The sequence below is a fragment of the Barbus barbus genome (genome assembly GCF_936440315.1).
Source record: "Barbus barbus genome assembly, chromosome: 35".
In the NCBI taxonomy this organism is placed as follows: Eukaryota; Metazoa; Chordata; class Actinopteri; order Cypriniformes; family Cyprinidae; genus Barbus; species Barbus barbus.
The window spans coordinates 24,876,314-24,899,458 of record NC_136763.1 but is presented as its reverse complement, the minus strand read 5'-3'; the positions used below and the strand labels follow the sequence as shown (position 1 = coordinate 24,899,458).

Genomic DNA, 23,145 nt, shown 5'->3' with positions numbered 1-23,145 from the left:
TCACGCTGTCATTGGTGGAAATGAAGAGGAGACACGAACATAGGCCTAGGCTCAGTCAAATACTGGCATAAAATTGGCTTGACGTTGGATATTTGCATATTTAGGGACCGTCTACATGCGATATTGGTATACACTTTTCTAACTTCAATAGCATATGAGCAGAATGACTTACAGTCATAAAACAACTGTAAACTGTACATCTAGGTGTCAACTATAATGCACACCTTTTACATTTTTGATATTTATTAAAAATAAACTGTAAATCATTTGATAAAAATTCTATTTTTTCAGTACCAAAGGGCTCAAACGCAAATGTAAAGCTCAATAGCATTTGAGGAGAAAGTGAAAGTGACGTGACATACGGCCAAGTATGGTGACCCATACTCGGAATTCGTGCTCTGCATTTACCCATCCAAAGTGCACACACACACACACCGTGAACACACACCCGGAGCAGTGGGCAGCCCGGGGAGCAGTTGGGGGTTCGGTCCCTTGCTCAAGGGCACCTCAGTCGTGGTATTGAGGGTGGAGAGAGCGCTGGACATTCACTCCCCCCACCTACAATTCCTGCCGGCCTGAGACTTGAACCCGCAACCTTTGGATTACGAGTCCGACTCTCTAACCAATAGGCCATGACTTTCCCAAACGTAATGAATGGCTTACAGTCATGACACAAACTGTAAACTGTTCATCTAGGTGCCAACTATAATGCACACCTTTAAAAAATTTTATAATTATTAAAATCTACTGTAAATCAACTGTAAAAATGGCTATTTTTCTCTACCGAATGGGCTCAAATGCAAATTTAAAGCTCAATAGCATTTGAGGAGAATGACTTACAATCATAAAACAAACTGTAAACTGTTCATCTAGGTGTCAACTATAATGCACATCTTTTACATTTTAGATATATATTTATTAAAATCTACTGTAAATCATAAGTAAAAATGGCTATTTGTTATTTATTTAAATGACACTATTTTGCCACTCTATGACATAAAATTACACCTTATTTACCCAAGCAGTAACGCCTCAAGTGTGGACTAGGGGTGACCCCGAATAGTGATAGGAGGAGCCTGATTCAACTCCCAATCTCACAGTCCAATATTCGCGGGGGGTTATGATCATGCCATTTTGGAAATATAGGGGGGCTCAAATCTTTGATTTGACATAAAACTACCAGTTTTCTCCCAATAAGTTAATATACTGCCTATTAAAATAATGCTCTAAATAAGAATCTGAAAAGAAAGAAGCTTCAAATAAATATTTTAACATGCGTGAATAAATCCAACCACCCCTATAGATTTAAATTTCACTTTCCATAGTCCGTGACCGACAGAGGAGCATTTTGGCTGCAGGGATATAAATCTTTAACAAGATTCAAATCGACACAGGCAGAGTGAAAGACTGGATTTTTTTCGATCAGGTAGGGTACAATTTACCGATTTCAAAACATTTCAGCCGGTTTTTCAGCCGTTCGTGACATGTGCATTCGGGGTATTTCATAAGTCGTAATATTAACGTTACGTTGCATAAATAACGAAGCATATTTATAGGCTATGAGATAAATGATGAGTTAAATCCCATTGATTAAAAACCTGCCATAAAAACTTCATTCATCTTCAGCGCGCGCAGCTCAAAACAGAAATGCAGAATAACTACTGTCATATACATAACGTTATAATTGAGCACTATTGTAAATAAAAATTGTTGGGAGTTCTTAGGGTTTCGCTGATGTTTAATGTTAACTATCTTTTAATCTAAACATAAAACATTATTTACCCTGTTTGTTTCTGCGAGTCGTCCGTTACACATTTTCCCTGTGTGTTAATTTCAGTAATTATGACTGTGTCTGATTTGACTCTTTGTATTGTATTTAGCCCCGCCCCCAAACATATGATTCGACTATTCGTCAAGATTCGAAAATTCCGATTCGACTCTGAACACCCCTAGTGTGGACGCTACTTGCAGGCGTGATGAAAACAGTGCTGGGTTACTTAAAAAAAAAAGACCCAGGAGGAGGTTCCTGTTTGAGTTCCTGTTTTTGATTTCCTGGCACATACTGATTTCTTGTTTTAGTACATTTTTCGCTGGAGAGCATATACGGCATCATCATCAGAGAGTGTCAGACGTAAATATATCTTCAGCTGTATCGGGTTGATCACGGATGTTTGGATATAGTAAGCATGTATATATTATATAGACTGCTATAAGTTCTTCCTCTTTATGCTTTCACCGCAGTGCACTGTAGAAACCTACTGCGATGACAGTACAGAGCGACAGAAGCTGAATGTTTCTAGGAGAAAATAACGTGTTTGTCAGTGTTGATATAATTATAGTGATACTGAATCTATTTCTGAGGACGTACGCAGAGGTGTTTGCTACATATTGTTCTTGAATGTCTAGTGGTACAAACAATTGTTACTAATGCTACTGCGTAACTTGTGGTCTCGGTTGACACCTGTGGTTCAAGTATTGTTGCGGAGGAACACACTGCGCGACAGATTTTAGTTTGAAGTGTGCCAATGCTCCTAGATATCTATCTATCGGTCCACTGAAATTGTCCAGCAAGAAAAATCGAAAATGCAAAAGGGAAAGATTGAAAAGTTGTTCTCATCTGACAAGTTGTAATTTATTCATGTCAAATCAAATGGGTAATCATTCAGAGGTTATTTTATAGTACCCAGTTACAACCAACCTGGTCTCCTATATTTCTTGATGGTAAAATAAACAAAGAAATTATGTGACACCCAGAAACCTGCATGTTTAGGCTATATTTTGTATATTTCTGTTTACTCTCTCTTTCTCAAGTAATTTTTATTTTTTTTGCTCCATGGAGAGTACCAATGCATTATCAAAAACTCATAATTGTTTTATTGTTCAAATGAGCTGAAAACAAATAACAGGCTTTTTAATGGAGTCAGCTTGCCACACTAATCAATGAAATGTAATTTTGTACTTTTTCTGAGATGGTCCTCACTGTAAACACAAGATCCAGGGGTTGTGGTTGGATCTAGATCCAGCTCCTCCCACCTTACAGATCCCTAAACCCTCCCATCCCCACCACTAAACCTACCCATCTTTATTTTTAATTTACTCCACTGATAACCGCTAGATGGAGGAGGCGTATGCAGCACTGTACCAGGAGTTTGTCCGTCTCCAGTCACTCTGCTTAAAACAAGCAGCAATAATACAACATCTCTCTGACACACTACAACGACAGCAAGGTCAGAAGACTCTTGCAAATAAACTACTGCTAATTACTTCATTATTAATGTCACAGTGTATTAAATTAGTGTATACACTATATTATATGATATATTAATGTTCACTTTCAGGTTTGGCCACAGCTCCAACTAGGAACTTTGAAAAGCCGTGTCAGTGCCCAGAGGAAAAGTCAGGACACCGACCCCATCCTGCAGAACACCATGAGCAAGAACCTCTCAGAGATCGCAATGCACCACACATACTGGGCTTTCAAAGTATAGTATTCTCCCTGTGTCTGTTGAAATGATCACTTCTGAAGTCTACCATTGACTGAAGGCCCATTTACACCAAGGACCATAACTATAACTATCCACCTTGTTCTTCACATACAAATTGTTGCTTCCGGTCTCATTTGCTCCCAGCTATTTTTGGCTGTACAAATCCACTCGTTTTGCTGCTTTTCTAAATTTCAATTTTTTTTTCTAAACTGTTAATAATTTTCAAACATTTAAAGCAGGCAGGGTTAACCTTACAGTAGTACTCAACACTGATTACTGTCAGACTTTCAAAATCCTTCATCACTTAAATTAAGATTATAATCATTTAATTTTAAAGCACAGCCACCACAAAATCAGACTTTAGCACCACTTTTTACTTTGAGATCAATCTGAGGTTAATTACAGTTTAAAAAATAGCTATGATACTGTTTTTGAAATCAAATCTTTGCATAGCTATGACAGGAAACACTGGCATCTAATAATGCTTTTGGGGGGAAAACTATTTTTAATTTAAAAATAAAGCATATACATAAACCCAAATAGGAAATAAAACAGTTATCAAATAAACACGTGTCCTGTTCTTTGTCCTAAACTCCTGAAACATTGGTGTCTCATATTTTAGAGCACTCAATGCAATTTTGGAAAGAAATTTAATTACACATTTTTTCTCAGTAAATGTAACTTTAACCGTTATTTTGTGATTAAATGATATAACTGTGTATGTGATTAGTTACTCCCCAACACTAGTGGATAGTCGGTCCAGTTATCTTTATAGTTGTTGTTCTTGGTGTGAACAGGCCTTAACACTAATATCATTTTTCCATTCAAAATCAAACTTTCTCACTTTTGTCTGCACTTCTGCATCATTCGACCTCAAGCATCAAATAAAGGTTTCTGCTATGCATATGTTTGTTTTTCAGCTGGTAATGATCTCGGTCATATTGATAGAGGACTAGACAAACTGCATCTTAACCTGGACATGCTAGATCAGAAACAGGATAACCGCGATAAAGCAGTTTTCCACGATCCGGTAAAGACGGTGGAAAACAGTGCCTGGGATGACCTGAGGAGAGTTGAGCAACATTATTATGCAAACCAGACTTCACAAAGACTGCGGGTTCGTATCACACCTGTGTTTAGTTAGCGTTGGTTCACTTCAGTTTCTTTTCTTTAAGCTCCCAACTTGAAAGACTTAATGTTTTGTGCTTGTGATCACACCTCCTGCACGTCTTACACAACATAAGCAAACTCTGAACATCTGACATGTGTGAGAAGGCTGTTTCTCTGTCCCACAGAGGCCCTGGGCATCCTCGTTTCTGGACAGTGAGTTGGTCAGTCAAGCCGGAGGGCTGTTCATGTCTGGAGTCACGCTGCAGTCGCAGGTGTGTGAGTTCTGTCACGCTGTGTTTCCTGGACACACAAGCACCCGCGGAGAGTTTCTGCGTCACCTCACTACACACATGACCTGAAGGAAAGCGATGCTGGGAATCAAATTCATCAAAAAATGAAGATGAGGTGATAAGTGAACACACCAATAATGTCAGTAATGGACTATCATATATGTTTGATTTTGAACTATTGGAGGTTTGGTCAGTGATAATCTAGATTTTTTTAAAATTAAATTGTAAAGCACACAAAGTTGTTGTGCAAGTACTTAATATAAAGTGAGAACAACAACAAAACATTTAATGCATGCACATGTATTTGTTTCATTTTAGCATTTCATGATTCATCGCCTAGTTTGATCTTGTCATTATTTGGTTCTATCACAAAAAAGTGTACCAGTAGAAATGATATGAATATATCTTTTTTTTTAGAATGATTTACTGTTTTTATCCAAATGCTGAATTCTCACTACCATAGAGCACAATATATGAGTATAGTGTTGTCTAGCAGTTAAACAGTAAATAAACTAGAAAATGTTACAATGTAGAGAATCAATGGACCATACCAACTGGTAGCATGAATGCTGTAAAACCTCATTAGTTTATAAATGGTTATGTTTAAATGAACACCAGTGCTATGAATATCTACAGCAAGGCATTTTTACATGACATGGGCAAATCTCTTTTCATCCTACTTAATGTTACTTTTTAGTGTTCACAAAAAACTGGTTTGTTGCCTTGAAAAAGGCCACCTTCAAGGCACTCCAGTACACAAGGATATGCTCTTACACAACACTTACAGTGTACCTGTTGCAGTTTCTTGAAAAAGCTAGCCTAAAGGGATAGTTCCTGTCGTTCAAACCTGTATGATTTCTTTTTCCTTTTTGCAAAACACTTGAATTTTTTGTCACAATGGTCCGAAACAACTCCTTTGACTTTACTTTAATTTGGACAAAAATGCTGCAAAGTAATAAGTAATATCCTCTTTTGTGTTTCACAGAAAAAAATAAATATAGAGTCCCACAGTTTTTGAATGACACGATCTTTGGTTCATTGTTGGTTATCACTTTAATTATAGGCCTTCACAAGCATATTACTCAAATGAAATCAATTTATTGATTAGCGATTAACTGATCGAGTAAATCTGTCACCAGTGGCACCAAACAGGCAACTGAAACAATAACTCTTTTTTTCCAGACAGTTTTTTTTTTTTCTTCCCCATCTGTGAGATTGACGATGACGATGATGATGATGGCAGGGTAGGGCAAGTGAATCACAGGCATCGTCTGTCTTGGTTTGTTGAGATGAGACTAGGGTGAGTGTGGGTGGTGGAACCGTGTGTCAGAAATGAGACAGAAACATCAAAATTGCCCATACATTTTCATGTACAATACTGTATACCTTAAACAAAAGCAGTGGATAAATAAAAGTTGTTGCTGTAATACACAAAGTTTCTATTTTTACACTGTTAGCAAAATAAAAGTAACAATCTAGAGAAATAAACATGAGAAACATTACAATATAATTTATTGAGAAATTAAAAAATAAATAATCTGTCATCAAAGAGGCCACAGATCTATTTCTAACATTAGCGCTGTAATGCACAACTCATACTTACTATTCTCATTAGCCATTCAACCTTTAAACAGTGAGAATATTATTTTCCCCCCATGATTCATTTGAATCATTTACATTTTGTAACCTATGAAAACTCATTTGTGCATTTAGAGTTGATATATTCATATTTACTGCATTAGTATGTTACTAGTGTAAGGGTTCTTATAGTCAGTTTCAGGATTTCACATGTTAATATAATCCAAAACTTGTAAACGTGTTTTGCTCGCTGTACATAAAGTGTTTGAGCAGTTTGTTGGATTAAATAAACATGTTCCTCCCAAACTTTTGTTAGAACTCCACCAAAACAAGAAACTGAGAAAATGGAATAAACTAAATCCCAATGTCTCACAGCTCCGCTTAGAACGAGAAGCATGTCATCTATCCTAATAAATTAAGGTTTAGGCAATTTCATTCTAGAATTTGCTCGACACAAAATTAGCACCATTGAAGCTTTTTACTGACATTATAACCTGACAGAGAATATGGAATGTATTTGTAACACTTGCTTGAACTAAGCTGTATGTGCTTCAAATTTCATTTGCAAAGACACAACAACTTTCTGCCAAATGCCTTTAAATGTTCTAACAGAACTTGATAAGGTGCATACAAATTTTATAGAACAGGACAATTCAACATAGCGAACCGAACACCACGGCTGCATTTAGACATGATATCCAACCTGAGTTCAACATGGAGACTTGCAGACTGTCAGTTATGGATCGTCTTTGGTGTTTGCTGGACTGCTGCTTCTGTTACTCGATGCTCTCCTCTCGGACACTTTCTCCTCCTCCTCTATGAGAATATAAACAAAGTTTTTGGATTTTAAATTTGAGTGAGTTTTTTTTTTTTAAATAATAAAGAGTTTCAGGAACACAATACGGTATCAATTGTCTTTTGTTGTTTATTAGTTTATCTCTTCGAGCTTAAAAATCTTTTCATTAGAACAAATTTGGTGAAATGTAGCATTACATCAGTGTCTCAGCAATGGATGCTCTGCAGTGAATGGGTGCCGTCAGAATGAGAGTCCAAAACAGCTGATAAAAACACCACAATAATCCACACCACTCCAGTCCAGCAATTAACATCTTGGGAACTGAAAAGCTGCGTGTTTGTAAGAAACAAATTCATCATTAAGACATTTTTAATTAAAACCATAGATTCCAGCTAAAATATGAGTCCTCTATGTGTAATATTGCTTTCTGCAGTAAAAAACAAAGTCATCTCAACTGAATAAGGAGAGAAATATGCACAGATCAAGCACCATTTACAAGTGAAAACCATCCAAAATAATCCTAAACAAATAAATTGGTGGATTTTGATGTGAAAAAGGACATGGATAAATTATGGCCTGTTACTTATGGATTATGGACTTATATTTGAACCAGAAACGATCATTTAAAGTTTAAAACATCCTAACCATTTATTGGTTTGAACTTTTCACTTCACAACCCGTTAACTGATGGACTGGAGTGGATTATTGTGATGTTTTTATCAGCTGTTTGGACTCGGCACCCATTCACTGCACAGGATCCATGTTTTTTTCTCAAAAATTTGTTCTTATGAAGAAACAAACTCATCTACATCTTGGCCTGAGGGTGAACTATTCCTCTAAATATGTTCTGCTCATTAATGCACAGAGTTATCAAGAGACTAGAATTTGGAACGGGGAGAATCAGCATCATTGGGTTTCCCACTGCATTTGTGAACATCACAATTCCCACACTTCGGCAGACATTAATAATACATTACAGCAATGCAATAAAACATTGTTAAAACTCATATTATTATGTGAAGGCAGAACAATGCTGAGGAATGACTGACAGCGCAATGAAATGAGGAACTTGCATTTTCGCTTGAAAGAGACGACACAAAAAAATACAAAGAAAGACTGATTAAAGCTCATTTTTGGCCATTCCACTGAACTGAAGCACTAGTGTTTGCTCATTAAGATCGAGAGAGAGAGAGCGGCTGCATCTTCACTGCCCACATGGTTTATTTTTACTCCGTCTCTCTGAGTCAAAACGACGCCCTTCTCACTCCCTCCTACTCATTCACCCCCTCTTTCTCTCCATCCATCCATCCGCCCTCTTCTCACACATTTTCATAAGCTTTGACGTCAGACAGGGAAGGGGGGCTCCAATTTATCACCCACACAGCACTTCCTGTGGCCCCCACCACCCATTCGCATTTTCTCATTTCTCTTTTATTCTGCGGTCCCCAATGACGACGTCTGACTGAGATGTTTGCCTCTGAATGAGCTTCTCGAATCTGATGATCTCTGATTCATTCCATCCTTAAAGGCTAGCTAGATTAGCTAACTAGATAAGTAAAATAAATCAGTGTCACTGTTCTTATTTATTCCTCAGAGACACTTCAAGGTGTGCTAGTCTCTGCACTATCATCACTATCAACCCTGCAGCCTTTAAAGGACATTTTCTAAAAATTAAAATTCTGTCATGATTTATTCACCCTCAAGTTGTTTCAAATGTTTAATTAATTATGTGGTCCGTTGTTTTAGGAACCCAAATATCTTATTTTGTTACATAGAAGACAGACATAGGCTACAGCAGGGTTCCTCAAATCTTTCCCTGGAGGTCCAATCTGCCGCAGAGTTTAGCTCCAACCCTGATCAAACTCACCTACCTGTGATTTTCTAATGATCTTGAAGACTCTGATTAGCAGCTCAGGTGTGTTTGATTAGGGTTAGAGCTAAACTCTGCAGGAATGGGCCAGATTTGAGGATCCCTGCTACAGGAACAACATGAGGATGAATTATGACAGAACTGAACTGTCCCGTTCTTAAGAGAATAAAGGCACACATACTTTGTTCTTTAGAGAGGTTGACCTCTTTAACATGAAACATACCTGGGAGGTTTTGAACTTGACTGTATCCAAACAATTAAAATCTATACAATGTCATGAATTCTGACATAATTCTAACACACTTATGACCCTTTCTACAGTACAATAATCTCTTTAAAAAAAAAAAAAAATTCAATAAATCTTTAAATAGCCAAGCTTGCTATCAGTTCTGACGTAGCATTTTGTACTGTAGCAGCAAAAATACACACTTATAAATTATACAGAAAAAAAGTTACACTTTATTTAAAGGTGACACTGTTACAGTGTAATTACAAAAATAACTTCAGAGTAATATTACTAAATTCTTAGAGTTAGGTTATTCTAAGTTTAGTTTAGGGTTAGTTAAATGTAATTATGCATCATTTCTTGTCATTACCATAGTAAGTGCATGTAACGTGTAACTACGTCACCTTAAAATAAAGTGTTACAGAAACAAAATGTCCTCATATTGATTAACAAAATCTGAAGGTAAGCATCTCTTTTTTTTCTGACCCTAAGTTTACAAAGGGGAAGTAAATCTAAACTCTGTCTTGTTCCCTGTTTGTGGTAGGTGCATGAGAAGTGTGCGTGTTGTAAAACATCTAGTATTCACCTGAAATCTGTCTCTTTTCTGACCCTAGGCTGACTTTGCTTGCGTGGTCACGTGACACCATTCTAGCCAATCTGAGGCCCTCATCCATGAGAGTTTGTTGCATGAGCTGGCGACTCCAGGTGATGAGGCCAGTTGTGTCGGTGAGGGGGTGAGGGGATGAGGAGGGGTGCAACTGAGGGCTGATATCTATCAAGACACACAGAATTAGACAAACATGCGTCTCAATCAAATCTTACGCTTTCTTTCAGCAATGATGTTTTTCCCTGACATGAGTATGAATGGACACAACTTTGCTTTGTTATCTTCTATGCTTGATCTTCACATCATCTCAGAGAGGGAAAATAACCCACTGTGATCACTTTTTTCATCCTTCATGGCTACGACCATAATGACATTTGCAATAAATGCAACACAGAATGTGGGACAATGATGGTTTGAGGTTACATGCCCCAAGATTTACTGACATACACTGGACATTCATAAATATATCAATGCTTAAAATAAAAGCAATGAAAATAAGGAATCTTACCTTGTGTTAAACTATCTAAACTATCTAGGCTGTTGTCATCCGCTGTAGATCTGTTGTCACTGTTGGCTACTGGATCCTTAGACAGTCTGTCAGAATCTGTGACCTGAAAGAAGTAGTACTTCTAATCAAAACGTTACTCGTTTTGTCAATTGTAGTGGGTTTGTTACACTATAATAACAGATACGAGTGCAATAGTACTACAAAAAGGAGTTCACAAGTTGACATCCAATGTAACTCTCAATGCATCGATTTACATCTTTATTTTAACCCTATAAGGGAACCTGTTCATTTTCTTGTCATTTTGTATTTATATAGTCAAGTCACTATTAATAAAGTGTAAGCATCTCCCCAAACTTCACCTGAGCAAGTCCTGTTTACCATTTATACAGATGTATGTATAGATACATATCTTGATGTACTTACATCAAGCTTGATTCTCTTCTGAGCAGAACAGTCAACAGAGGCAGTACAATCATCTGAGTATGTCCTGAGATGATAATACAACAAACCCAGCTCAAATTCTGATCAAATAAGTTTAATTGAAAAAAAGTCACAGTATTGAAGGGCAAATATAAAAACGACACAAGAGGCGGAAAGGTTAGCTTTCATACAGCTTTTTGTGAAAATGCCTATATCTCAGTAACTTCAAGAATTTAAGTGAATTGTCCAATTGCCCAAATGTTTTTCTCCATGAGTTGAAAGATTATCATATGGATTTATTTGAAATATTTTCTTATAAATGTAGCACATCTGTTAACAGGCATAAAGGTCTGGTCACACAAATAAGAACCTTGGTCCAGAAGAACCACGCTGCACTTCTACCTCCAATAAATTCTGCTCTACACAAGCGCTTTGGACCAATTTTTTGTCTTGAATACATTATAGATTTTGGTCAGCTAAAAGTGTAATGCACTGGTTTTGAATGTACTACATAATCAATTCCACTATCATCAGTTTAGCTTGAGCTGTTGAATAAAAAGCTTGAACTCACGTATGGTAAATGTCTGATCTTCAAATTTGGGGTCTCTTTCTTTAACAGTCTCACACCACCAACAGTTCAAATCTGCACTTATATTTTTGACTATATCCTTTACACCATATGGTCAACAGACATAACTGATAGTTTTATAATAATCCCTCTACATGGACCTATGGACATGGTGACACACACCAGGCTTCGTCATGATTCGCCAATGCATTGTGGTAAACTGCGCAGTCTCATTGCATGTCTCCTTTGTCTGACTCTTTTAACTCTTTTAGGCCAAACAATTGTGAAACAAACCATTTTTTTTATTTCATCGCCAGTAGGTGGTGCTAAAACTGCTCAGCTACTCTCAGGTCTTAGTTATGATAAACCAAATTTCATTATCTTATAGCATTGCGAAACTCACGTTGTTTTTTGTGTGCTTTCTTTTGAATGACTGTTTTGTGTGGCTCATGAAAACACCTTTGAAAATTAAATGAGCCAAGTTTGGGGAAGATCGAATTAAAATTCTTGGAGGAGTTTAAAAAAAAGGCTGTTTTTCAGAAAAGTTGGGCAGAAAATAAAAACATGGTTTGCTTTTTTTTTGGCATGAGCCTAACTATCAGAATAAAAAAATAATTTCTGTGGATTTACTATTCATGTGATTTATTCCACAAATATTGATGTTCAAACTCTTCCCAAGTTAAAACAATAGTATTGTGATATTTAAAAATTCATATGAACTTGTTTTCTTTGCATTATTCAAGGTCTGAAAGCATAATATTTTGACCCAAAGTCATTTTCAGTAAATTAATGATATAAAAGTCGCGTTGATTAGTATTATATATTTCAAACAGTATTTTGTTGAATAAAACAAAAATGTTCAATTTGCTTAAACATTCATGTAAACAGTAAATTCAGAGAAACTGACAATTTTGTAGTGGTCTCTTAATTTTGCTGCATTTACTGTGTATATGTGCATATTTTAAATATGCCTGTAAATATCTAACAACACCTGTAACCACCACATCTGGATGCAAAATCTGAAACAATTACAAAATCAAGATGAAAGTAGTTCCTGACCTGTTATGTTTAAATGTTGACGTGTAGGCACATTCTCTCGCCACTTGTCGTGCTAAAGAGAACAGTTCAACTCTACGTAACAACAGAGCATTGTCACGAATGCAGAACTGAGCAGCAGCCTCATTGATGAGCATCTGAAAGTGGAAATATCAAAATTAAACTGCATCATCTGAGCTCTATAAAAGTCAAGGCATTTTGACAAATATTAAACAACTCCTGAAATGTTTATAGTAGCCTAAATATTTACAACCGGTCATTTAAAATTACAGCATGCTATCAAATATTACTGTGAAATCTAGTTGCACTTAGTTCTTTAAAGTCTTGTCAAAACACATGCAAAGACTTGTGGGATAATAAAATAAATCCTCTGGAAATGAACCGGAGGAATTGCTGGATTCATCTAATCCAGTGCTGTTTTTAAAGGTTTATAAAATGGGCTGTAATCAAAAGATTGTAGAATCAAATCTTGCTTTCCTGTGCAAAAGTCATCGCCACAATGCTAAGATGGTGTGGGTTACTGTCATGCAAAGCAGTTGCTTAACTTTTCAGTGTTTTATGCAGTTGCTAGAGTGTTATGAGTCATTGCTTTGGGATGGAAATTGTCCCATTGTCTACAATAAAAATTGTAAATCTAATTTCTTATTAAAGTAACAGCACACCTCTCCTTCCTTTGAGTTGTGTAGCAAACACCACTAAATGCACAACGTCTACAGAAGATTAGCTTAGTTTGAATTTAGCAAACTTCACTGTAGAGATACAGGATAATACTTTAGTTGTGTGTTTATTACAACTAAACTTGAGAAAAAACATTTTTATAATATCTGTGCAATTTCTCCAAAATGTTCTCTTTGACAAACCTCATGATGGGTGAGCTGTTTCCCTTCCCTCCTCTTGGAGTCAAAGCGGCCATAGATCAGGCTATATTTGCGAATCTCTTCCTCTTTGCTCTTGTCTTGAGGTTCCAGGTTGAAAATGTGTCCCACCGTCTTGGCCATTTTCTTATTGAGTCTCAAAAGCGTCTTCACCTCGGTTTGATCTGCTTGCGGCATGGTTCTTAGCAGCCTATCAACGCTTTCCTCCACAGCTTTAATGGTCTCTGGGTCCAGCTGACCTCCGGGCCACGGAGAGGTCATAGTGGAGGAGGATGAAGAAGAAGTTGGCGTCGGAGGACCAAGAAGACGCGAGTGGCAAGCGAAAGGCAGAGGGGTAATGGGCTGTTCTTCATCGAACTCAGCGGCTCCATACATTTCAGGACTGAGCCAGTGGGGATCCATGGGGGACAGTTTTTCTCTGTACAGATGGTCTGGAGGTACAGGAGAGGCCTGTGAGCAGGGGCTCTTTGGACTGTTATCCCTGAGCGGCGTAAGGCAAGATCCTACTTCCTCTCTTTCACACGGAGAGCCTGGCTGACCATTGCTTAAAGATTTTCTGCCACCAATAACCCCTGAGCCAGCAGCGCCGGCGCTGTCGATCCTAAGGAGAGGGATTCCACAAGGGGCCACATTGGTGGCCAGAGGTTGGTTGAACAGCGCTGGGTTTGCCGCCCAGTCGCGCAGAGCCTTCTGCAGACGTCGCACATGCAGGGGTTTTGTGGCCATGCCGACTAGTGCCATGATCTCCAGAAATTCCTCTTCGCCAGCCTCACACAGCTGTTGGACATCATCACCTCCCTGCTGGATGAAGGTGTCATAGTACATCAGCAAGTTGGCCCTTTGTAAAACTCGGTAGAGCTGCAGCTCGCCCAGCGTCCGTGGTAGTGACATCCTGATGCTCGGCTACAGCGGGATTTCCACAAAGATTGTCATTAGTATCATTTAAAAACCACACACACAGTATATAAATATATACACACACACACACACACACACACACACATATATATATATATATATATAATATAGCACAAAACCAGTCATAAGTAGCATGGGTATATTTGTAGCAACTGTCAACAATACATAGTATGGGTCAAAATGACTGATTTTTCTTTTATGCCAAAAATCATTAGGATATTAAGTAAAGATCACATTGCATGAAGATATTTTGTAAATTTTCTACCGTAAATATATCAACTTAATTTTTTATTAGTAATATGCAATGCCAAGGACTCAATTTGGAAAACTTTAAAGGCGATTTTCTCATTATTTTGATTTTTTTTTGCACCCTCAGATTCCAGATTTTCAAATAGTTTACCAAATATTTATTGTCATATCCTAACAAACCATACATCAATGGAAAGCTTATTTATTCAGCTTTCAGATGATGTATAAATCTCAGTTTCAAAAAATGTGACTTTCCCTAATGACTGCTGTATGTATTTATGTATACAGGGCAAATTAAGTTCTAAACAAACAAGAAAACATGATATCTTACAATAAAAACATAATGAATAAATGTCAAACAGCCGACACATTTTGTGCACTGATAGCTCTATTTTAGCTAATGACTGAATAATATTCATGAATACAGTTTTGAAGATGATTGTGCCATTCACCTCACTGCTGCAAAGTGTTTCTATTAATAATAAATGACAGTAGTTTCTGAACTTAAAATAAATGCTCCATGAATGAGCTTAATTAAGAGTATGTATTTATCCATAATAAATAAGTAAAAAGTAAAAGCGAGGTAATAAATCTCTATCCCAAAAGGTTTCACAAGTTTTTTTTAATTATAAACACACTAGTCAACATTTGAAGTGGATCAAAACCTTTCAAAGTTATAAAACATAAAATGCATTCTTGTCTTAGGACAACTTTGATTAACAATTTTTGATCCGCTTCAAATGTTGACCACTGTATATATACAGCCCTTTATCTTAACACTACATGATTCTTTTTCGGTTTTATGAACATTAAATCTGAAATTACCAAAATTACAAATTCTTTTTACTCTAGTGAAAGGTTTTTAAATGTAATAAATGAAGTATGAGATATTAGTATGGGATAATGTACAGTGAGCCAGTCAACTTGGATGCCCAACACAAAGTAGAATAACCAGAAAATAAATATTGACTTCATTTGAGCTTCGGAGGGGTTGCAAATAAAATGAGACAGGTTATGCAAAGCCGTTAATGTAAGCACAGCAGAAGTATAACTATGGCGAGAAAACTTCTGGGTCTGAATTGTTCTGAATAGACACTTAATATTTTAGTTAATGTTAGGATCCACCACCACCAACAAAATCACAATTTACTCAGCAACTGTACAAAACACCACAACACTGTACACTTTCTAAGGAATAAGTCGCTCTCTGTATCCAGAACATCTTCAAGGCTGGTTCACACAGAACACATTTTTGTGTTTCACATCCAGTGGAACACAAAAACATGATCTAATAAGAAAGAAGTGTAACTTCAAAAACATGAATTGAGACCCTGCCTTTTCCATTCATCAGTGCTGTGTCTCTGCAGTTGGATATTGTTCAGTGTCTCATGTTTTTAAAAACAAAAACATGTTTCAGAGAACCATTGTGTGTGTGTGTGTGTGTGAGAGAGAGAGAGAGAGAGTGTATAAAGAACATTTTAATAATCTAAACAACCTTGAAAGTACTGTTTGTGCTAAAGATTCTATGGATGTTAAAGGTTCTTCATGGATCCATTGATGCCATAAAGAACCTTTGTTTTTTAAGGCACTGCTGCAAAAGCACCTTTTGGAACATCTTTTTTTAAAGACTGTATCCAAGAGCCAAGTTGAGGAGCAGTCAAATTTCCTCCTCCTGCAGTGTAATATGAAGCCTCTTAATCTGCAATAATGGATGTTTACTCATCATCTCATTTCTTCCACTTTTATCTCTCTCTCTCTCTTAAAAATAATAGCTGGAGACAGATTTGGCATGAAAAAGTTGCATCCATCATTGCATCCTCCTTTAACTACACTGACGATGAATATATAGCATGTAAAAATCGAAAAGTTTCAGGTAGTCCTACAGAAAGAGAGAGAGAGAGAGAGATCCGTTTTAATAAAGCTTTATCAAATTAAATAACAGCTTAATGTTTTATCTATATAAAAAAGCTATTAGCCCGAAGTTGCATGTTTTGTGCATGCCATGCTACAGCAAAAACATTTTGCAGTCACAGTAGCTGTAGAATGTTTTTTATTAAAACACACACATTATCTTTTTTTCAGCTTGCATGTTATTAAATTTCACAAATAATGAGCTTCATCTACGAAATTCCCTTCATATGCTCATGAGGTGTTGCTGAGTTAAATATAACCCGCGGTAGTAGCATTCCTCTGATCATTTATAATGAAGAAAGTAGCTAATTGCTCAATGTAGATGACTGGTCAGTAGTACCACTCACCTCGAGAGGTTTCAAGACGGAATCCAGGAGAGCATCCAGCAGAACACTTAAGCTTCCAGCAACCAAACGACCGACTCTATTAGATTCTGGAACTCAACTCAAAATCAGACAAACTTTTCTTTCTATTAAAAGATCTTTGCGCCTCTGACGCGTAATTTATTTTTGTTTTCTGTGCTTGTCAGACCTTATCCTACAGATGTGCGACTGGTCTAAAATGTTCTTGAAACTCTGGTGTTGTCTCGGCAATGCTCTGCTGTGCTGGCAGTAGCGGCGAGTTAATGACGCTCCTTTCGCTGCCTGTGTGGGCGCGAGAAACGCGTGGGCGGACTGCGGCACGCCATCTGACCGAATAAGAGCCTTCCTCTCCGGTCTGAGCGCAGGGGGAAGCGCCTCTCGCGTCAGGGTGTGGATGGACGGGGAATTCTGTCCATTTCACTGCTTAAGCTCAGATCTGTATAATGTGAAAGCCAGCCGTTTAGGCGCTAAACAGCACGACGGAGCCCCACTATAACGAGTAGCAGATTTAATGCAACAAACATGATTACAGTCAATCGGTTGTGTGGAAGAGCGCCGGAGATCACCGAGTCTGTGGGCGGTGTTCGAGCTCAGTGACGCGGCTTGAGCAGCGGGATTCCCCGGCACCTCAGACTGGTTGCTGCGCTCATTGTGTGTGTGTGTGTTTAAAGACTGCCTTACAATCTTTTTTTTTTCCATACACCATTCTTTTTTTATCCTTTACATATGGTGTGTTAATTATGTATTCATTATGTATTAATTTTAGTGCTGTCAAACGATTAATCGCATCCAAAATAAAAGTTTTATTTACATAATATGTATGTGTGTGCTGTGTATATTTATTATATTTATATAAATACACACACATGCATGTATATATTTAAGAAAAAAATTATATTTGTATATTAAATATATTTATGATATAAATTATAAATATACCTAAATATATACATGTAAATACATTTTCAAAATATATACTGTATGTGTGTGTATTTATATATAAATATACACAGTACACACATATATTATGTAAACAAAAACTTTTATTTTGGATGCGATTAATCGCGATTAATCATTTGACAGCACTAATTAATTTTAAATAGAACTTTACAGAATATTCATAGAATACGAATAGAATGGTTTTATTTTTGCTTTATTTTGTATATTTAGGACACATAAACTGTTAGCCTTAGCAAGACAAATGAAGTCCAGTCTGTTGCCAGTTAAACATGTGGCATATGTAAGCTCAGCTGATTTACTTGACCGCTTTGTCTATTAAAAATAGAATAAAAGAACATATTTGTGCATATTTATATCAAATATTTATATATTAAAAATATATATTTTGTGCATATATATTTTATTGTGCATTTGGATTTAAATTGCACAAATAAAACTATACAGTAATTCTTCAGACAACACAGTTGGCATTTGGTACAGTGTTCATGTTGAACTGTTTTAAGATCACTTAGCAAAAGTCAGGTCAGTCACTGAAACAATAATGCCCCCTTGAGGAACAAAATTACACACGAATGATAATGACACTAAACCACTCTTATTAAAAAAATACTGAAGAACCCGGGACACTAAGGATTGTTTTTCTATGAGTAACTTTCTCTATCTATCTATCTATCTATCTATCTATCTATCTATCTATCTATCTATCTATCTATCTATCTATCTATCTATCTATCTATCTATCTATCTATCTATCTATCTATCTATCTATCTATCTATCTATCTATCTATCTCTTGAATCGGGTGATCTATCTATCTATCTATTCTTTTAATATTCATATATTCATTTACTCATTACTTTTCATTTCATATCATTTTTTTTTTCCTTTATTGTGTGGGACAATGCTGTGAAACAGTCATTTTACTTTCCTATAACACCACTTGATGAAGACTGAAAGACTGAGCATCAAGAAAGATACGTTAATCCATAAACTCATTTAAACAAACTCTTTTTACTTTGACTTTATGTTTCCTGTCTTTTAGGCTGAAAGAGGAGTCGACATAATTAGGATATCAGAAAAAAATGTAGTGTTGACCATTTTGGGGTATCAAAGATTTTGACTATCAAATAAAACTTGGATGCAGAACTCTGTTAATAGGTTTTAATTTCTAGGCAAAATGTGTAGCCTATGTTCTGACAGGATCTGGTCAAACAACTAGTGAAGTGAAAAAAGTGAAGTGACATACTGCCAAGTATGGTGACCCATACTCGGAATTCGTGCTCTGCATTTAACCCATCCAACGTGCACACACACAGCAGTGAACACACACACACCGTGAACACACATCCGGAGCAGTGGGCAGCCATTTATGCTGCGGCGCCCGGGGAGCAGTTGGGGGTTCAGTGCCTTGCTCAAGGGCACCTCAGTCGTGGTATTGAGGGTGGAGAGCGCTGGACATTCACTCCTCCCACCTACAATCCCTGCCGGCCCGAGACTCGAACCCGCAACCTTTGGATTACGAGTCCGACTCTCTAACCATTAGGCCACGACTTCCCCACAAACTAGATTCCATGTCCTGATGGTCTTCTTTCCATATAAGTTCAAGAAGGTTGCAATCCAAAATTATTTCTTTATTTTTATGAAGCTAAATTATTTTAAAAAGTTATCAATTGTATAATTTTCTCTAACCTAATAAACTCCAAGATTAAGTTAGTAGAAGTATATTTTGTACTACATGTCATTTGAACATATCTTGAAACATTCAGTAAACTATAATTTGAGGTTATTAGGAATAGGGAGAAGACTGTAAAATGGAAACAGAGGAACAGTTGAAAGTTTTTTTTTTTTGCTCCACACAAGTGTTTTACCATCCTCTTCATTCATTTAAAATTACAAGGATGTTCTCCAGACCGAAACATAGGTAAGAATTTCACTTCAGCCTCTCTCTTTCACACTGAATAGCTTCTAGTCCTTTAATAACTGTAAAAGTGAACACTGATATTTCTTTAATCTTTCTTTAACACACACACAATAAAAATATATGTTGGCAGATGTAGGGATAAAAATGCCATGATAAAATAATTGATCACTGTTGTAGTGATTCATTTCTTCATTTTAATTGTTAATAAACTGTGGGCTGTTGTTCTGCTAGCAAACTATGCACTGTAGCAGGTTGCTTTGAATAAAATTAGAAGCTAAAATGAAATATTCATGTAAAATGGCTTTTTAATGCATTTTAACATTTGCTGTAAGTGGATGCAATTGGTTTTAGGCTACATTAATGCATTATGGATGAGTGTTTCAACTGTAACTGGACTGGAACAAATGCACTTGTATTTATGAGCAATTGTGGGAAATAAAAGCTATTTGTAGACATTATTGATCATAATTTTATTTTTAGGCAAGGCAAGCTTATTTATATAGCACATTTCATACACAATGCTATATTCAAAGTGCTTTAGGAAGTAAAATAATCATAAAAAAATATAATCACAACAATAAAACAAGGAATTTATAAAACTTTTAAAATGATTTAGAAATTTATTTAAAATTAATTAAAACAGTTAAAATAAGAAAATGATTATACATCAAATAAAATTGATGCGTGTTCTGCTAGGCATCTTTGGTTTCCTCTTGTGTAATTTTGATGAAAAATGTGTGCCTTTTTATCGTTTGAGTTACTTTTCAAAAGTTGCTAAAAGTAGCCAATTAAATTTTAAAAATGGCTAAATTGGGTGCTAAGTGCTTTTGGAAGTAAAAGTTGCTAGGGTTGTCTGAAAAGTTGCTAAATTTAGCAACACAGTGACCAGTTAACAGAAGACAGGAAAGGGTTACTTAAACGGAAGTGACGTCTCGGCGCTTGTGCTGTACTCGGAAGTGAACAAGAATGAAGAGAGAAGGACAGTGAAAGCAGCTAAAGATAGGTGAGGAGATGGGCTGAGCTGCTTCAAACTCATCTTACACCCGAGATAAACTTTCCTGTCTGTACACTGCTCTTAGAGAAGCAATGCAGCAACGCTCGCTGTGGATGCTCTTCTGTTAGCATGCCTGCTAAAGCTAAACAGCATCGTAAAGGAAGAGATTAAACAAATATAAAGATTATTAAGCATAAACATTTACAGCAACAAGCGCCGTCCGTCAAACCTCAGTGAGCAGCATTTGAGGAGTCGATGCTTCTGCACTTTATCAGGACTTGAGTGTTCAGTAAGTTACAGACATGTGATGTTTGCATGTTTACATGTCATTCTCTGGTACTTCCCTCATGGGTGTCATATGCTTTTATTGCTCACAATAGGAATGCATGTTATGTAGTCTTAACTTGCTGACACTAAATGAAAGGTCTTTTGATAGGAGTCACTCATCAAACTGCTAAATTATCTCTTTACCCAAATTCTATAAACGATTTGTTAATTCCACAAATTGTAAATGCATTGTTTGGTTGTAAAAACACACAAGCCTGTAGGTTTCATGTGGATATTTGTGTATGTAACAAAAAATATACCTATATTGATTATCCACAAATCTGAATCTAGAAGGCAACAGTAAATGAAGCATCTTCCATAAAATTTTCTCTGTATGATATTACAAAATATCTTCAAGTTCCAAGCCATGAATCGAAACTCTGAGATTATCACGAACATAGAATCGGGGGAGGAACGTGTTTGAAAAATTAACGTGAACATGCTCATCATGATGCTTTGCGTGTGATGTTCTCGAATCACAATGGTGCAATATAAAATTTGATTGATTTACAATGTTTGATTATAGGGTAAAAATAGTGCTATATCAAGTGTATTGCTTCTCTTCAGGAATATCAGATTAATTCCACTTCAGAATAATAAGAAATTACTTGTGGTGTCTACAGAACTTAAATCACAATCTGGATGGTAGGTCTTTGTTGAACAGTTGATATGTTATCATTGATAATTCAATGGAGGAAATAAATGGGATTTTTGCTTTTTGTTTTTACCCTATGGTAAACGTATGGTTTCAGATATAAGGACTAGGTTCAGATTAACTATTTAATGTACTTTGCTAAATTTTCTTCTTCTCATTTGCAGGTGTTCAGAATGCCGCCGTGATTTGGAAATGTCTCTTATCGTCTGCCATGCTGGACTTGCTGAAGACCCCATATTGTGTTTCTTTTGTAAATATGAGACTGTTGTTAAATACAGTGCATGCATGTCTAAGTTTGCTGCCACCCTGAAGCTCATGATGGATCTCCTCATGACTGTTTTAAGCGTGAGGGAGTGACCCTTTGGATATTTGAGCAACATGGAAGAAGACATGGCTGTACAATGGGATACTGTGGAGCCACCCATTGTTTCTCTGGCCAGTCCGTGTTATGGAAATGACAGCCATGTGTTATCATCTCAAGCACCTGACTGTGAACATGAGACGCTTGATGATTTTGATTGTGAATTCCCTGATGAAGACTTTGATTTGGAAGTGGACGAGAATGAAGAGCAAAATACCAAAACTGAAGATTTGAATGATGATCAGGTGCAAGATGAGATTTCCGAGAAGGACAAGGAGAAATGTGAAAGAGGAGGAAAATTTGAGTTGGAGAGTGAGTTTAGAGGCAATGGGGAGTCTAGATCCCGCAATGTTGGAGCCGGTAGGAAAGGAAAGTCCAAAAAGAGTGGATCAGGGCAGGGGCCTTGCGATCAAACACCATCGTGGACATCTCCATCTTCCATGTCTCACAAATCCTTCTTTGCATCCTCTGGGCCCAGCAGACACAAGCAGGTGAAGCGACGAAACCACCATCTGCACAATCACAGCCGCGTACGAAGGAAAAACGGGATGCAGCTGGTCGTGGTGTGTCGGGATTTTCTGGCAGATTTCATCAGCCCCTGGTGCATTTCCTGCATCCATATTGTCGTGGAGCTCATCATCTCTTTGACCCACCGCTGTGGGGTTGCTGTTGAATCATCTGCACTTGCACTATACGACTTTGGAGCACACATGCTTTCCAAGGTCACAGATATTCCAGGCATGACGCAAGATTTGAGGCGAATCCTGGACTGGAGCTGGTGTTCAGGTGTAGCTATAATAGAGAGCATTGGCAGGTGTGCTCGTTGGCCTCGACATGCTCTACTTTCTTGTTGGAGATTTGTTTGTGCTGCACTAAGCGCTGGCTCTCAGATGTTGAGGTGTATTGTGGGAAGGGTGGCTGGAGAGAGAGGCAGGAAATGGTGGCTTGCCCTTCAGAGCAGCAGGGTTTGGAGGAAAGTGTCCGATCTAACCACAAGTGTTCATGGGTGTTTCTTTAAAAAAGGCGTCGTGAATGAAAACTCGAATCCAGAGTCTCCCAATAGGGGGGCAGACAAGTGGCAACCTGGCGAAGAACTGCA

At 37.1% G+C, this 23,145-nt stretch overlaps 3 protein-coding genes across 6 annotated transcripts in view; 2 read left to right on the top strand and 1 right to left on the bottom strand.

Annotated features, from left to right (window-relative positions):
- The first annotated feature begins 2,026 nt into the window (after positions 1 to 2,026).
- Positions 2,027 to 6,315, top strand: LOC306854689 (uncharacterized protein). Its single transcript, XM_079392896.1, has 6 exons — positions 2,027 to 2,180; positions 3,116 to 3,227; positions 3,339 to 3,482; positions 4,406 to 4,602; positions 4,781 to 5,000; positions 6,068 to 6,315. Exons 2-5 carry the CDS (start codon positions 3,116 to 3,118, stop codon positions 4,952 to 4,954), a joined length of 627 nt encoding a protein of 208 aa, XP_079249022.1. The 5' UTR covers positions 2,027 to 2,180; the 3' UTR covers positions 4,955 to 5,000; positions 6,068 to 6,315.
- Positions 5,966 to 17,464, bottom strand: LOC306854688 (NGFI-A-binding protein 2-like). Its single transcript, XM_079392895.1, has 7 exons — positions 16,815 to 17,464; positions 13,375 to 14,292; positions 12,518 to 12,651; positions 10,894 to 10,957; positions 10,471 to 10,573; positions 9,942 to 10,127; positions 5,966 to 7,279 (listed from the first exon to the last, which is right to left on the bottom strand). The coding sequence occupies exons 2-7, from the start codon at positions 14,278 to 14,280 to the stop codon at positions 7,200 to 7,202; spliced, it is 1,473 nt and encodes a 490-aa protein (XP_079249021.1). The 5' UTR covers positions 14,281 to 14,292; positions 16,815 to 17,464; the 3' UTR covers positions 5,966 to 7,199.
- Positions 17,465 to 20,607: 3,143 nt separating this feature from the next.
- Positions 20,608 to 23,145, top strand: part of LOC306854923 (dnaJ homolog subfamily C member 14-like) — a 14,613-nt gene continuing 12,075 nt past the window's right edge. For 2 of the 4 annotated variants that reach the window (XR_013782874.1, XM_079393240.1), the window contains exons 1-2: positions 20,626 to 20,992; positions 21,850 to 23,145. The exon at positions 21,850 to 23,145 is cut by the window's right edge and continues 22 nt beyond it. Coding sequence is in view for 2 of the 4 variants with exons in the window: in XM_079393240.1 (XP_079249366.1) it covers positions 22,064 to 23,145 (1,082 nt within the window). In the remaining 2 variants the exon portion in view is untranslated. Of the gene's footprint in view, positions 20,993 to 21,849 lie in introns of all 4 variants that reach the window. The other 2 variants (XM_079393241.1, XR_013782875.1) reach the window with 2 other exon arrangements.